Source organism: Poeciliopsis prolifica, unplaced genomic scaffold (assembly GCF_027474105.1).
Source record: "Poeciliopsis prolifica strain line A6 unplaced genomic scaffold, Auburn_PproV2 SCAFFOLD001, whole genome shotgun sequence".
Taxonomy (NCBI): Eukaryota; Metazoa; Chordata; class Actinopteri; order Cyprinodontiformes; family Poeciliidae; genus Poeciliopsis; species Poeciliopsis prolifica.
The window spans coordinates 19,244,347-19,260,887 of NW_026562376.1; the positions used below are offsets into that span (position 1 = coordinate 19,244,347).

General features: G+C 40.0%; 2 protein-coding genes across 2 annotated transcripts; both read right to left on the bottom strand.

The window, feature by feature from the left end:
- Positions 1 to 8,189: 8,189 nt before the first annotated feature.
- On the bottom strand, positions 8,190 to 10,924 carry LOC129363014 (uncharacterized). The gene is made up of 6 exons (XM_055034932.1): positions 10,846 to 10,924; positions 10,450 to 10,758; positions 9,935 to 10,270; positions 9,570 to 9,855; positions 9,380 to 9,470; positions 8,190 to 9,256 (listed from the first exon to the last, which is right to left on the bottom strand). The coding sequence occupies exons 1-6, from the start codon at positions 10,916 to 10,918 to the stop codon at positions 9,227 to 9,229; spliced, it is 1,125 nt and encodes a 374-aa protein (XP_054890907.1). The 5' UTR covers positions 10,919 to 10,924; the 3' UTR covers positions 8,190 to 9,226.
- Positions 10,925 to 12,146: 1,222 nt separating this feature from the next.
- Positions 12,147 to 16,223, bottom strand: LOC129363120 (uncharacterized). The gene is made up of 6 exons (XM_055035026.1): positions 16,146 to 16,223; positions 15,741 to 16,055; positions 13,911 to 14,210; positions 13,530 to 13,817; positions 13,336 to 13,447; positions 12,147 to 13,249 (listed from the first exon to the last, which is right to left on the bottom strand). The coding sequence occupies exons 1-6, from the start codon at positions 16,216 to 16,218 to the stop codon at positions 13,126 to 13,128; spliced, it is 1,212 nt and encodes a 403-aa protein (XP_054891001.1). The 5' UTR covers positions 16,219 to 16,223; the 3' UTR covers positions 12,147 to 13,125.
- Positions 16,224 to 16,541: the final 318 nt, after the last annotated feature.

A 16,541-nucleotide genomic window follows, 5' to 3' on the forward strand; every position in this document is an offset into this window, starting at 1 on the left:
GTGCCATGTGGAGAGAGGAGTATACACCTGTTTCCACATTTCTCCAGTTCGCAGCGTGTTCGTGTCTGCTCTTAAAATTTGAACGAGAGTTTATTGTGTTTCGAGAGAGTCTCCCAGAGCAAAGCCAAAGTGCCTCTGCCATGTTCCTCTTTCGGACTTCTCCAAAGACAGCATAATGTTTCGACTTGATGATGCAGATTATAATTAGGAGGTGCACCAGTGGGACACCATGTTCCCTCAAGAAAGACCTGAAAGAGAGTACATTCCTCTAAGCCGGCTCCTACGGCTTTGACGTAAATTAAAAGTACATGTGAATGAACAGGCTGATCTGCAAACAGCTGGAGCTTTCTGAGCCATCATTGCCTCCGAGCACAATATTGCTGTACATTGCGATGCAGGATTTCCCTCATGCTCAATGGGGTCTGGAGAGATGGAGCGAGAGGTCTCAGCTGGGGTCCTATTCTTTTGATTGAGTTGGGAAGAGAAAATGTTAGCAGAATGAAAAAAAAGGACATTCAGCCCCCACCCTTCACTTGTCTTGACAAAGACGAATGGTTGGCTTTAGCGGACTTTTAATCAAGGCTGGAGAATGCCGAATGTAACAAAAGTGTGTGCCAGCAGACCACTTTGGAATATCAACTTGAGGTTTGGATGCTTCTCTCGGATGAAATTGAATGATTCTTTCTGCCAACTTCCTGGCTGATTTCTGCTTTGCGTGATGCTGCGCTCTTAAAAACATTGCTTTAAATAGTGACAAACAAACGTCCAAATGGGTTCTGGCGCCTCCTTTGAGCAGCTGAGCTCATTTTAATGTGAATGAAGTCAGCTCCTCGAATCAGACTTGGCTTGGCCACCTGTAGAAGACGAAGGCGGCAGAGTACATGAGGAACGGTCGATGCGTCTCGATCTTTCTTACTTTGACAGGACCGGTGCGGGGGCCACCCCCTCTGACATCAGCCAAACCCGGCAGTCCTGGGAAGTTGAGCATGTGAGCTTCCCCAGGTCATTAGGGGGAGGCTTGAAAAGACTGTCACCAGGAAAGAGATAAGCCGCGAGGGGCGCAGTAATAAGGCTCTGAATAATGGCTCCTCTGTGGAGAACCACCGAGGACACAGACCCAGGGATTAAAGCGAAGCTGAAAAGGAGAAAGTCAATGGACCTCCACAAAAATATGAACCACAGCGCTTTGGTGAATAGGTTGTGTTGGTGGGGGCAGTTATCAGCATTCTGGGGGCTCCTTCCCTGGGCCCCATCAAGCTCAAGGAGAAGGGAGGTCTTCAGTTTGTGGAGTCTGGGACGAGATTTAAAAACAGCGAATTTCTGCTGTGGTCACATTTAGCGTTAAAAATGCCAAAATGGATGCAGTGTCAGACGAACTTGTTGAACTTTCCTCCATTGATAATACAAGACCATGAATCTTTTATGAACAGGCGAAGCCAGATGTTTACACATTTTTCAAGAACAAATTCAACTCTGGAACACACAATCCTCCTCCGTCCTGAATATGATGTTCATGCTTACTTAAAACTCTTTGAAAAGACGTGGGGCCTTCTAACATCTTAAAATTGCACCAAAGATGAATAAGACTAGTGAAACTCAACACTAACTTTCCTTTGACTTCCTCAAAGTCAATCCAGGATTTTGAATTCACCAGTCAAAAGCTGTGATATTATCAACTGTTCAAAGGTAAAATAGAAAATTACTTTAAAGAAGGCAATAAAAAAAGACTCTCTGTATTCTAAGACCAGGAAAAGCTTGATCTTATTCAATGTAAGACAGAGAGGAAATGAGGCTTTGTGTGTTTTTCATCCAGATTACATAAGGATCTGCTTTCACCCGTATGCATACATCTTCTTCCTGTGCGTTTAATCTATTTGCAATTGTTAACGCTGTGAACACAGACATGTTCCCTCTTGTTTATACTTGCTCAAATGTCATCGAATCTTTCTGTATACATACTGTCCAAGTAAAGTGAAAGCAGTGTGTGAACTTTTCACATCAAGACACGGAAAGCATCAAAATCATTTCTTGAAGTAATAACTTCATTTGCATGTTTCTGGCCATTGCACAATCACACCTTCCAGTTGTCATGACAGATTTCCAATGATTTCTTGTTCTATGCCATTCAATAAGAATGTATGTTGCTACTTCCTTACCTTTGCACTTACTCCTGATGATGTGCTGATCGTATAAACTAGGTCAGATTGGCATTGGCCTGATGCAGTCTGTATTGCATGACTTCTAGTACAAATGGTCTTGGCATGTTGGCTCTATGCCAGGTGTTGAATGGGCAGAAGTCTTAGCCCCCTGATCTGTAAGACGAAATTCAATTTCTACGGACGTCCAATGTCACTGGGTAAGAGGGTGCAGGGTAGAGTCTGTTTGATAGTCAGTTTTTTAAGTAGAGTAGTTGATGCTACTGTTAATTTGCCACCCAGCTGGGTCAATGGCCCTAAACATACCGCTAAAGGTAGAATGAGACAAAAGCTTAGACAAAAGCATGTACACATTTGCTATTGTCAAATGATTATATGCTTTGACAAAAGCATGTAAACTTTTGTCAGAAAAACTTGAGAGCCAATCTTTCTAGATATTCTCCATCCTATATGGAGAATATAGGATGGAGAAATGGTATCTCAGGGAATTTTCAACATTATTTCTATATTAAAAACCATGATTGGCGTCACTCATGAGAGAACCACCAGAGTAATGAACTGAAAAATGAGAAAACATCATGTTTGTAGTAAACATGTAGTGTCTCATCACTCATGTTGTTCATCAATGCTACACTTCAAGAAGATCCAGCTGACATTTGTTGTCAGCTGGACAACAAATGACAAAAGTACAATTCCACAAATCTTGTCGAAATATACCCCAAAATCATGTATCCATTTCCCTCTTTTACAATTAAGAGTATGTGCTGCTTTCTGTTGGTTTATCACACTGTATCTCAATACGATAATGTCATCTGATGCTGTGAAATGAGCAAATGTGAAAAAGTTCAGGAGGAATAAAGGCTCTTGGAATGCATTGCATCCCTGCATAAATTGAGATGGAGGTGAAACCTGACAAATGGTCTCACATGCTTTTCTTCCTACTTGCTCAGTCCGTAACTGGGTAAATAAGAACTGCCCCACAAGCAACGTTTGCCCCTTTCACTCAAGTGCTTCAGTCCGACAAGTCTGTTAGCAGAGCCTGTAAAAAGTCAACCTTTCTGTTCACCCCGCTGTCACCTCCCACACCGCTGCCTCCTGCATCATTGTCCCCCCATCAACATCAATGTCACTGTCGTCAACACGAGCCCACCCTACTGCTACCCTTTACCCTCACCAAGCCCAGCCCCCGGGGTTTTGGTCGTCGATTGTCCTGGGACCCTGCTGCGGAGCTGAGTGCTGAATCAAAGCCCTGGCTTTCCCGCAGCAGGAGATCCCCTTGACTCTGACTTGCTCTAAAACCCAGCAACAACTGGACTTTATTTCCCCAACACTCTGGTTGGAGTTTTTCCTCCGCCCCCTGTGACCCCCTTCAATTCCTCGGCCCCACTCTATGGCCAGGAGCAGGCCAGAGGAGACAGGCAGGTCTGTGAATAGGCGCAGGGGCTGAATGGGCATTTCTTCACACTAATGGGTGGTCCCTTTACCTCGGAACTGGAGCGCATTGAAGCACCCAGGCCAAAGGAGCTCTCATGCAATGTCACCTCAAACAATAATCTGTAAAATCTCTCTAGATTTGGGACTTCCTGGGGTTGCAGTCTTAAACTCACCTCTGTCAACTTTTGTATCTGTTTGCCCTTTCTGTTTTGGTCTCCAATCCTTTCACCAACCACAGTTTGCTTCCTTTCAGGTAAATGTGTCTGAATCACAGATTGCATCTGAGACATTCTCACTTGTTCAGTAAACCTCAGTAAAGGAAAATCTGCAGTATGGTCATTACTCCTACAGACGCATATCAGTAAATTAAAATAGTAAAAAAGCTGGAATATTTTAGCAATGTCGTGTAAAGGGTAAAACTCATAGGCACTTTCTAGTGATTCTCTAGTCTGTTTCGAATCGAGATGCCCCTATGGATTTGTTTGAAGTGGTCATTCATTATGCCAGCAGTTATTCAGGTGTTTCCCGCCAAGTGTGAGGAGTTCATTTGAGCTACATATAAACTCTGGTGAAGTGTGAGCACGCATCCTAAAGTTTGTGTTAAGCAAACAAAGACGCGATCAAAATGCATCAGGACCTCAGAAAGCGTCACACCAGACAGATGTGTGCTGGTTATCTAACTGCATGGACGCTCAAACAAGGGAGTCGTGCACTTCACAACACTGACACCGGCTGCACGGAGAGTTGCCTTTGATCAGCGTTTCTCTCAGATCTTGAGCAGCTTCCCTGGCATTTAGGCTTGTTTACACAACTCCAGACTTCAGTAAGCAGAAAAACAAGGCCTGGAACGTCTATTTAAAGGGCCCGGGGTGCAGGTATGTCGAGGAAAATAGGTGCACTGCGCTTTTCGTGTCGTCTCCCTCAGTGAGTTTTTGTGTACTGTTAAAGAAATCCCAAAAAACCCCCAAAAACAAAACAAACAAAAATAAAACCCCGCTGGTAATTCACAATGAAACGGTATGCAGGTTATGGTTCCTGTCATGCTTAATTCAACAAATTTCAGAGTTCAAATGGATTGAGCCAGAATGGTCATAGACACTTTAGGACTTAACGCAGGAGAGATGAGAACCGGATGGAAGCTGTGACCCCGTGCTGAGCTCCATCAACAGCACAAAGTTCCTCTATGGGGTAGGTGGATAAATGAAGGCCACCTGGACTGGGGTTAATCCGCCCTAAACACTATCCCTCTCCTGAGTACTGTTTCATGAACTCATGGCAAAGGATTTGAAACAGGCCTGTGACTTTTTTTTTTTTTTTTCGCCCTCCTTTTACCCTCTGCTCATTGATTGGAGTCTGGATAGAGGAGGAACAGAACTTTTTCTTTTTGTGTTTCTGATGCCAAGAAGCATCAGAAGGGTCATACCTCACACATTCAGGAAGTAGGTTGGAAGTTGTCGGGTTTACATTGATAATATGTTTATATTCTTACATATTCAATTCCCAGCGTCTGTTTCGGATTAGATTCGGGGATCTGGAAAGTTTCTCATATGTAACGGGTCTAATGGTTTTCTTCACCAAAGTGCGGCATAGTGTGTGCACAGAAAGCTGTGTGGATGAACAAGATCAGAGAAAAAAAAACAATGCTAACAACAGCACACTCACATAACTATCTGTTGGACTTTATTTAAAGTCATGTTAAAAATGTTCAGAAGACGTTAAGTGGCTAAAAGGTTGATTTGGCTGATTAGCTGAGAGATGAGACTCATTTTTACACCATCTTCCGATAGTCTCATGCAAAATCTACCAATTTTTCTTCATTCCTGGCCACCCTAGAATGGACTGACGAGTTTCACACTGACTCAACCAAACACCAACCTTATGCTTTAATCTCGAAACTTCCTCAATCACAAATCTTACGTCAGTAACTTTTGCTAAATTGATTAAAATGATATGGCTACAATCATTAGAATAACAATGAACTGAATGAATCACACAATATGATAACATGTTGATTTGAATTCAAATTAAAATGTTCCAGTAATACTTATTGTTAAAATGAACTAATGTTTCTGGACACTACACTTAGCCTGCAAGCTAAAGTGCTAAATTAAAATTTTGATCTCATTGAACACAATTAAATATTGTCCAAAATGTTTTTTGTTGTTGTTGTTGATTGTTGTTGATTGTATGTCATTTCAATAACTAATTGTCATGGGTATTGCAAATAACTTTATTGGGTCATATTTTTGTAGCTTTTGTTTTTTTCTCCACAAAACGTGACTGTTCACCAAAAGGATGGGAAGCATATTTCGCAAATTAGTTTACACACAATGAAAACTTTTCAAACATGTGACGGATCACGGGAAAAATCATCCATTTCAAGTCTTTTAGTTTTGTAAGTGATGCTTTAAGGACTTCACACAGTGTACATGAATTACAGTGTGTTCTTTGTCTCGTAAACAGGGCAGTGGATTTGCAAACTTATCTGATGGTGTTAGAGAGCAATGAATGGATTCTTTCAGTTTTGTAAAGCTGGTGAGGTTATTTTGTGCTGGATAATAACTGGTAAATCTAGGCCTAAGTAGAAAACTGTTCATTTAGACCATGATAGGTGGATTGGATAATCTTTTTTTTTTCTTTAGTAGTTGTCAGTGTCCCTCATTTAGAAAATTAAGTTCGTCTTGCTTCTTTACCAGAAATATGTTTCTGACTTTCTTTCAAAGATGGCAGCTCTGGTAAAAGTGTCAAAATTAGTACAGAGACTTTTTCCATTGACAACAAAACTAAAAATTGCCGTCAGCCAGTGTAACATGCTAAATTTGTAGATTGTGCAGCTAGTAGCAGGTTCTGTTAACAGATTCTCACACCTGAGCTGTAGATCTCTGCAACTCCTCCAGAGTAACTGTGAGCCTCCCGGTTGTTTCTCTGATTAAATGTTTGTTGTACCCGTCTTTTGGTTTTGGTGTTTGACTATTTGTTGAGCAGATTTTATGTGGGGAATGACTATATACACACAAATGAAATTCAATGAGATTTGTGGAAACATAAAAACATTTAAGTGGTGTTAAGCCTGGCAGCACAATAAAATACACCGTCGATTTGGTACATAATGTCGTCGAGTTCAGCTTTGTTCCTAACATATCATGCCGTTTCTCTACATGGAAATACTTTCATTTTCACAAAGTTATCCAAAGTTTCATCAATAAATACAGAACACACGCAAGCAAAGCTTTTTTCTGCTTTTACTCACGTAGTTTCAGCTTGTTTGGTCAATCACACCATTCCACAAGAGCCATGAAAACAGAAGTGTGAATGAAATCTCAAACTCACTCTTCACCAGGTGCTTGAGCGACACTAATTTTAGATGTTTCAGTATCTCTGACATGCCAAATTATCAGCGAAGACGCCACCCCTGGACTGCACACATCTCTCGCTCTTAACTCTGGGACATTCGGGTCAACAGAACTTGTGGCATGAATGCTTGTACCCACGAAAATAACTTTTCACATAAAATGAAGCTGTGTTATCGTTTGGGACATTTTACACACGTATTTATGAAACAAACTAAAATGAAGGAGGAGCTTGAGAGGCAGTGTTTTGTTTTGTTATTTTACGAGCACGGCATTTTCTGCTCCCAGTTTATTGATTATAGATCTCACTGTAAACTCTATTTTGCTCTCTATGAGGAGGGAAAGCGAGAACGTGTCTTTGCAAATGCATCTGCATGTTGCAGCATGACTCTAATTAATTGTTAAAGGATTGAAATGAGGTGAACAGCTGAGATAGTCCTTGTCACACAAGCACCATCTCAGCAGCAAGCTCAGTGGGTAGAAAAGAGGATGAGCCACACTTTCAAACAGACCAAACCACCAACATGCAGCTATTAATCCTGACTTCCTCTCTTGAAAAACAGGTGTTTTTCCACAAAGAAAGCCTTATTTTTCCCTAACAATTATTATTCAAAGGTTCACATCACTTGAGTAGCTGTACCAAGTTACTTACTGTTGACCAAAAGCTCATCTGTAAGCAATTTTATTTAGATGAGTGCAACAGAATCGCCATACTGAATTTGTAATTAAACTTTTTTTTGTTGAATTTCCTGTTTTTGCTTCTTTTTATCTGCTATGAGTTGACAGGCTGTAATTTCACACTGACGAGATTTAATCAATGACAGAGCTGTGCAAAAGAAGTCTCTTTATCCTGATGAACTTGTGGATACATTCAAGGTTTTTTATGAAAAAATTTGAAAAATGTGAAGAGCTCACTTTACTCTGATACTCCAAAATAAAATCAAGTGCAAGAAATGATCTCCCATCACCAGCCCAGTTGTGCCTTAATTAACCTCAGTGTTACTCCAGCTCTATTTATAATTGAAGGTTTGCTAGAGAACATGTCGGTAATAAAATGGAGGATGAGTTTAAAACAGGAAATAGCTTCTTTAGATAAGGCAATAAATAAATAAATATGCAAAACACCCTAAATAACACCATCCTGTTGGTGATATGTAGACACAAATCCAACTGAGAATTTGTGGCAAAATAGATCAACTGAGTTTGATCTGCCAGTGAATTGCATCATAAAACAGCAAAGTCAAAGAAATGTGCTGACACAGCTTTATTCACACCAGATTCACATGGAGTATTCTGCAGATAATGTGAAGTCCTGACCACAGAAAAACAGTCTTTAACCAAATTATGGTGCGTTGTCATGACCATCTGATTAATTTTATCGTCTTAAGTCCCACGGCTGTGTTTCATCTTGACATGTAAGTTTGGTAATCACAGAGTATTACAGAGAGCAAGGAAGCAAGATGGCCAGGCGTTAAAGGTCCAGATATGTGACTTTTAAAACACACGTTTCTATATATTTCTTGAAACCATCACTGTCGTGACTGTATAGTATGAAATACACAAACTGAAAAAAAAACAAGCTCTTCTGCCGTCTCCCATTGCTCCCAGTGCTAACAAGAACAACCAATCAGAGCCAGGAGGAGGGTCTTAGTGCTGTCAATCATGTCATGTACACCACTGCATTGTAATTGAACCTGAAAATATTTGTCTTGTAACACTGAGTTCCGAAACAACTCACTGCTTCAGCTAAATCTGCTAAAGCTGTTAACAGATTTAGCAGCGCTTTCACAAGAGTGAATGACAGCGCTAAGACCTTCCTCCTTGCTCTGATTGGTTGCTTTTTTACTGAGAGGAAGAGGAGGCGCCTGATCCTTTCACTGATTATCTGTCTTGCACTATAATGTCACAACATGGTCACAGTTTCAACAAATATGCAAAAAAAAATTTTTTTTTTTAAAGTTATAAAAGTTTCATATTTTGTGTCTGTCATGTCTTTGTAGGTTTATGGGTGTAAAAGCACAGTGAGCTGCTCACCTCATATTGAAGGATATCATAAACATGTTTGGCATAATGAGGCATTTTGGACTGTAGGTCACTGAAGCGCATAATTTAAACAGCATTTTTAAAATACATGTCATGTACTTAAAAAACCCAAAACAAAACATTACACGTTACTTCCTGTAATTCACAATTGGGACTTGCAGACTTCATCTATTTTGTGGAAAAATAGTGCTGTACGCTTCATCCATGTCTGCTTTTCTCAAAGTCGCATAGGTGTCTGCTTCTTCACGCGATTCCTTCTGCTGTTTTCTGCTCCTGCAAATACAGAAAAAAAATAGTTTTAAAACTCTTCGTTCTTCACATCCAAAGCTTGCACTGATAATTCAAGAGAGGCAGTGCATTGAAACTGCCTATCTTGAGACATATTTCTATTCTTACCTTAGGTAAATACAGATGAAAAGAGCAATAAAAACAAGGTTCAGAGTGAAACCCACCCCTGTTAGCCAGGGAAGAGCTGATCCTGGAGAAGCTAGAAAGAAAAATTGCTCAAGATTAACAATGAAGGATTTTTTTTTGTACCTACGAACTTTAGGGATCAAATGAAAACAAAACTTTTGATTACACACACTTCACCCTGTCGTGCTCCGTGGAGTTTTGAATCTGGAGTTCACTTTCCGCCTGACCGACTTCATTTCTGCTCATGCATTTAACGGTGTCATTGTGATATTTAGCTGCAGGCATGGCGAGGGTGCTGTTTACTCTCTCAGCGTTGCTGAAACTGGTGACCGCGTAATCTGTGAGGGTTTCCGAAGGCCAAAAGATTGGTGGCGGAGGATTGCCCCAGCTGATGCACACGCAGAGCAGCAGCTCCCCTTTAACAGTGCAATGAGAGCTGTTCAGGATTCTGGGTGAGACTAGAGAAAAAAAATCTTCATGTAGTTGCATATCATTAAACTATGAGCAGAATATTTTAAAAAGGCTGTGATCTCTTACATTTCACAGTCAAGGTGACAGTTGTCTCAGCAACATCGTGATCATATGTTGCAATGCATGTGATGTTGGTGTTGTGATGATCCGCCGTTGGAATAACTTGTAAATTACTTATACCTCTGTGTCGCAGACCAGGTCTGGATCCAAATCTTACATGCCACCGTATGTAATCATAATCGTCGAGGTTACTGTCCATCATTCTAGATTGTCCATCAGCATCTGTCCATTTCCAAGACAAAAACACTTCACCGGTGCATGGCCTAGAAGCCAAGCAGGTCAGTCTTGTATACTGTCTTTCCACCATCAAAGAAGACAGAACAGTTGGTTCAGTTGTTAATGCTGCAAACAACATCAAAAAAACTAATTAGCATTTTCCACATTGATTGCATTTTCATTGGAGCTAATTGTACAAAGAGTCAAATGAAAAAATAAAAAAAAGATCAGAGCAAAATAAAGGTCTTAATCGTCCAGGCAACACCACTGGTAAACATTTGATGAGCGGAACAGTAATTACTCACCGGAAATGTGAATCCGTTTAGGGAAAACATACGTCTGATTGCAGCCCCATTCAAGTTTGACGCCGTACTTGTGTTCTCCAGGTGGAAGCGAAGTTATTGACAAAATATCCTTTGCAAAATTACTCATGTCATTGATAATTTTTGTGTCAACAACATTTGAAGGATCTCCTTTAAATAATATCTTCTTGTACGGGACTGTCACCTTGTCTCGTGGAAAAGTCACTTCATATGGGATCCGAATACAGTTGGTGGACTGCTCTGTAATGTGCTCTGTTACATTAATGTAAAACTCCGAGTCATCAAGAGTTTCTAAAAAAAAGACAGAGAGACAATATACATTATTAATGTTCCATCAAGCTCTTGTTATTTATTTTAATTCATCTTATTGAAACTTACCGGGGATACACTGAAACAGGCAGCTGGTGCTTCTTAGAAGAATCCAGAAAATAACAAAAATGGTCAAAGCCATTTTCCTGTCTTGATAAAACTATTTGAAAAAAAATAAAAATAATTACAATTAATTCTCCAAAAGATAATTCCAATTTAAAATGTAGACATGCAGCTTATGGATCTAATGTGCACCACAATGATCTTAATCATTGTTTTGTCTTCGGAAGCCGTGTTACTGGGAAGAGAACTAATACAGCAACAAGCTGCGAAATCCTGGACTGCCTGTATTCATGAAAAAGGGGAAGCTCTTTCGCTCGAAAAGAAAGAGGCATGTCCTATACAAGTCACCGAAAGGTTTCAGTTCCTTTTTAAGTATCTAAAAAGTACTTGCAAAAGTGAGATAACATCTCCAAAAATATAAGACCTACAATACTATAGATTTGCTCAAAGAAAATGACATGCTTTAATGGTCCAGTCAAAGTTCAGACCTAAATCTTACTTGGAGCCTGGGGAAAGACTTGAACGTTTGCGGTTTTCTCCTCTCAGTTTGGCTTGGCTTGAGCTGTTTGCCTAAAGAGGAATGAAGAAATAAAAAAATAAAAAAACATTCAGCAAAAAAGGCAACGCAAACAAAGACAAAAACAAAGAATTATTACAAGTTCCAACAAATGCATGCCACACTTTTCAGATCTTTCCATGTAAAAACAGTGAAGGCTATCAGTCCTTTTTCTTATACTTTGTGTCCATTTATTACACAAACCCTAAAGTGAAATTCGTTGAGGTTTGTAGTTGTATGTTTAAAGTGGTGTAAACAGCCTGACAGCATCATGGATGAAAAAACTTAAAGAAATGTGAAGACATAGACTTTATTTACCGTAGTTTACGCCAATAAAATCAACCAAAGACTACAGAATGAATATTACACCATAGTTATGTTACACAATGACGATGGCGTAACAATGACATTGTGTGACTTTGAAATGAAATTGTGACATGAGATATTGAGAGGGAGATAAGAAGATCCGATCTGTGAAAAAAAAACACCTCAGTGTGAACTCTCACAGCAGCTCAACAGTTCCTCATTAATAATATTATTTATAAACATGAAGTGGCCATCGTACTCTTGTTTTTACCCATAATTCACTCTATCAATTGACCTGTTGCATTAAATTCACTGTAATCACACAGTATCTTATTCTCAGGCTTATTTTCATTCACAGTTGAGAGAAAAAGAGTCAATTTATAATATGTTTTATGCAAAATTTATTAGTAAATTACTCAATTAAAGCAATAAGGTGAGTCAATATCAATGTGAATGTACAGCAGCAGCAAGCTCATTGGTTGTGAACGAGCTTCATAGCAATCAGTATCCACTGAGTGTTTCCTTAAAAGTTGACATTATTCCAAACAGAGATTGTTATATTTTGACATTTGAAATGAGTTTTTCTTAACCATTTTCTGACTTGACTAAATCAAAGAAAATGACTTACAATGCCTTGCAGACACTCTCCTGATGTACGAAGATTGTTGAGAGCCAAAATGGCAACAAAACACATGCAGGTGGAGAGTGGAAGGCAGAAAGACTGTGGTGCATTCAGGGCGCTGCGTCGTCTTTTCCACTCGCTCACTGTTTTTATAGTTTCGATAGACAAGCTACCAGCTCATCTGGCAGCACAATTGTATAGCTTTCGATTTATTTACAGCAAACTCATAAATGCAACTTTGACAGACTGAAAGTGGCTCTGATTCGTAATTGCTCTGTTCTGTGACGTTTCGCTCTACCACTCGATGTGGCAGAGTGCAAACAGGGCTTGTTCATATTTCAACAACAGCTTTCCAGTTGCATGTCTTGTTATGCTTGCAGTTGTTTAGTACGTATAGATGATGTATTGAACATCCTTCCATAAGGTGATATTATCCATTTGTTTTTAATTCTTTATTTTCTGTGCAATTTATATATTTACACTCTGCACGCTGTCTGCGCTTGTAACAGAAGTCAAATTACTTGTTTGTACACACAATATTTAACCAATAAATTCTGATCCTGGTAACCCAACAAACTATGTAACTTTTTCTCTGACCCATCTGCCGTCTCTTGGTCTCTTGAAGGCTGTTTGTTCAGCTGAATAAAAATGTGCATCACACTTTGTAGATTTAAATTTGCTAAACGTGCCATTATCTTTTTATTTCATTTTTCTTGGTCAACCACATGCAATCCTTGAAGAACACATAGCAGTTTTGTTTTGCATTTTCTTCTCTTATGTGTCTTGAAGCATCTCGGTAGCTTCACACTTGCGGGTTTCGTTTGGGCTTTGCAGAAATGACGCTGTATTCTTCCTCAATGTCTGCCTTTTTCAGAGACATGTAAGTGTTAATCTCTTCGCTCTGTTCCTTCTGCTTATCACTCCTTCTGAAAATAAGGAAGAATTTGCAAGATGTTATTTTTTGTTCTGACAAACGGGCGTGGGTTTCTAAAATCAAGTTTTGTTGTCTTACCTTTGACAAATGTGGATAATCAGGGCAGTAATGAAGACCAGGTTGAGAGAGAAACACAGCCCGGCTATCCAGGGAAGAGCTGAATCCATCCCCTTCCTTTCGCCTGGAACAGCTGGAGGAATCAGTTTGGCCTGGATTTAATCAGGTTAAAGTTACAACCATGCTTCCAAACCGCGATTGCATGGGATACTCACTGCTTGGCTCCGTGCTCGCTTCGGAGTTATGAATTATAATTGAGGTTTCAGCCAGACCGCGCTCATTGCTGCTGGTGCATTTTACAGTGGCGTTATAGTATTCAGACGCAGGCATTGTGAAAGTGCTTCTCACTCTCTGAGCAATCCTCAAGGTAGTCACTGAGAAAGCCGTGAGGTTTTCCAAAGGCCAAGAGATCGGCGGCAGAGGGTTGCCCCAACTGATGCACACGCAGACCAGCAGCTCGCCTTTAACCAGGCAGTGAGAGTCATTCGAGATCTGAGGTTTAACTGAAAGAAAGACGCAAAAACAAAAAGAAAGGAAAGTTACTCATGGAGAGCAATATAACAAGCCATAATGTGTCGGTATGTCGTGTTTCTTACATTTCACGTTCAAAGTGAGAGTTGTTTCCGTGAAGTCATTGTCATATTCAGCCATACATGTGATGTTGGTGTTGTGATGATGTGCTGTGGGATTAATGCGCAAAGTATCTCTATATCCATAAAACCACTGATCAAATCTCCCGTAGCGATAGTCGCTGAGTACCACAGATTGTCCGTCAGCCTTCGTCCATTTCCAGTAAACTCGGAGTCCTTGTGAGCACGGCTTGGGGACGCTGCAGATCAGCTCCGAGCGTTCCTCCGTCAAAAGAGGAACCAAAAGACTCGGCTTAGTTGCTAATGCTGAAAAGTTGAGCACATTTAACATGATGCAACAAGCATGATGGTTGTTTTATTGAAGAAAGGCAACAAAAAAATTTTCATAATCTTAAGATTCTACAGTTTTTAAAGCAGGGGCGTCAAACTCCAGTCCTTGAGGGCCGGTGTCCTGCAACTTTTAGACCTGAATAGAGTAATTAGGTCATTAGCAAGGCTCTGTAGAACTTATCTACACAAGGAGGAGGTAATAAAGCCATTTCATTCCTGTGTTTTGTACCTGTGGTACATCTAAAAACTGCAGGACAGTGGCCCTCGAGGACTGGAGTTTAACACCCCTGTTTTAAAGCATCATCACTGTGTCCAGACAAAAAAAAAAAACTTCCGCTAGATTAATTTTTATTTATTTTTTCAGTTTAAATGTACAGTTTATAGCACTGGGAGAAGAGGGGGGCTTCAACAAAAGAACGGATCAAAAATGGTGACAACAAGCCTTGGGATTCTACAACAACCTTGGTTGACTTCACTGAACATCTTTGACAGTATACTTACAAGAAATAGTAAGTTAATTTGTTCTTGCATTGGTTCTGTCTTCAGTTTGGATAAGATTTTTTTGCCCAGAGGCAAAATTAACAGCTAGTATAACTGCAGTCAAGATCAAAATAGTCCTCCACTGTCCAAAACTGCCTCCAGTCTCAACCTCACCGTTTGTCCTTAATCAAAGGTGACTTTATGAAAGTTTATGTTGTCATCACTGCTGAATTTGGTAGTTTTATTGTTTTTTTTTTTTTACCCAGAAGAAATACTGGTGAAAACTTGGTTGTTGGCCAGCTTTTGTAAATTTACATTTTGCTAATTTGTTTTATAATAACTGATGATTCTTCACACAAGACGTGGAGGTGGGGTGTGGTGCACCCTGGATGATCTTCCTGTGTGAACGTTCTTAGCTTTAACTAACAACTAAGTCGCAGGATTAAACAAATGAAAAATTGCAACAAACAAACTTTTATGAGGAAGCCAGATTGTCATGAAGTGGTGTATTGGAGGTGATGAGGCAGGCGCTGGAGACCCAGATATGGTGAATGATGAAATATTTAATGAAAATAATCCACAAAAACAACGTCAAAGTAGTCCGCGGCTAGGCAGCACGGCTGAGCGGAAGCCAGGGCTCACACAGGTAGCATCTAGTCATACAGGCGGCAAACAAAGACAAGAGAACGACGACTTATGGCAATACGACAAGGACCCGACCAGGGACAAAGGACACAGGAGGGACTAAATACACTCAGGGTAATCAAGGGAACAAGACACACCTGGGAGTAATCAAGGGGAAGACAGGACAACGAGGAGAACTCAGGACACAGAAACTCAGAATTAAACACAGAAAAACACAGAACCTGACACAGATTATGGTCATACCCACAACCAAACTCAAAGTGATAAATCAACCACCATCGACACCAACATAAACTTTTTGCCTTTTTTTTTTAGCAAAAAAGAAAAAAAAAACCTGCAACCACCAGTAAACATTTAGCAACAATAAAATCTCATACTTACGTAAAACAGAGACGTGGACTCTCTTTGGGAAAATGTAAACTTGATTACACCCCCATTCCAGTTTGAAGCCATATTCATATTCTCCACGAGGAAGATTTTTTAACGAGAATGAATCTTCTTTGTCAGAATCTGCACCGTAGACAACTTTTTTGTCAACGACGTTTGATGGATCGCCCTGAAATAACATCTTTTTGTAGGGGGCTGCCACTTTGACTGGAGGAAATGTCACCTTGTGTGGGATTACGATGCAGTCGATAGACTCCGCTCTGATGTGCTCTGTTACGTTGACTGAAAACTTTGTCTCATCCACAGTTTCTGTGGACAACAGAGGAGATACTTGTTGTTTATATTAAATGCAGAGGATTTCTATGTGATGCTGCAGACATTTAGAGCACCGTTTCAAACCTGGGATGCAATTAATTTGACAGCTGCTGGGTCCGAAGAAAACACAGAATATTGCAAAGTGGAGTGAAATCATTTTGCTTGTGTTGATTTGCCTGAAGAAAAATGAAAAGAATAAATATTCTTGTTTCAGGACAGTTTCCGATTAAATTTTGTCATTTTTAAAGTAACATTTTCATTTTATTCATCTAATGCATCTCACTCACCTCCATAAAAATGACTTCTTATTGCTCGTTGCTGTCCTCTGAAGGAATCGGGGGACATAAACTTGCTGAACAGCCAACACTTTCTGAAGAAACAGAAGTTGCATATGATCACATGGGTCCTACGAAGTATTTATGTCAACAGAGGATTCAAAGAGGAAGCAAGTCAGTGCAGCTTTCTTTCAAAATGTGCCAC

What these genes read in the sequence shown, in the direction of transcription:
- LOC129363014 (XM_055034932.1), bottom strand. Translation starts at nt 10,918, where the DNA reads ATGGCTTTGACCATTTTTGTTATTTTCTGGATTCTTCTAAGAAGCACC. An exon ending in CCTGTTTCAGTGTATCCCCG is followed by an intron (nt 10,759 to 10,845) that starts GTAAGTTTCAAT and finishes TCTTTTTTTTAG; the next exon opens with AAACTCTTGATGACTCGGAG. An exon ending in ACGGAGCACGACAGGGTGAA is followed by an intron (nt 9,471 to 9,569) that starts GTGTGTGTAATC and finishes TTTTCTTTCTAG; the next exon opens with CTTCTCCAGGATCAGCTCTT.
- LOC129363120 (XM_055035026.1), bottom strand. Translation starts at nt 16,218, where the DNA reads ATGATTTCACTCCACTTTGCAATATTCTGTGTTTTCTTCGGACCCAGC. An exon ending in AGTCCACGTCTCTGTTTTAC is followed by an intron (nt 14,211 to 15,740) that starts GTAAGTATGAGA and finishes TCAACTTTTCAG; the next exon opens with CATTAGCAACTAAGCCGAGT. An exon ending in AGCGAGCACGGAGCCAAGCA is followed by an intron (nt 13,448 to 13,529) that starts GTGAGTATCCCA and finishes TGATTCCTCCAG; the next exon opens with CTGTTCCAGGCGAAAGGAAG.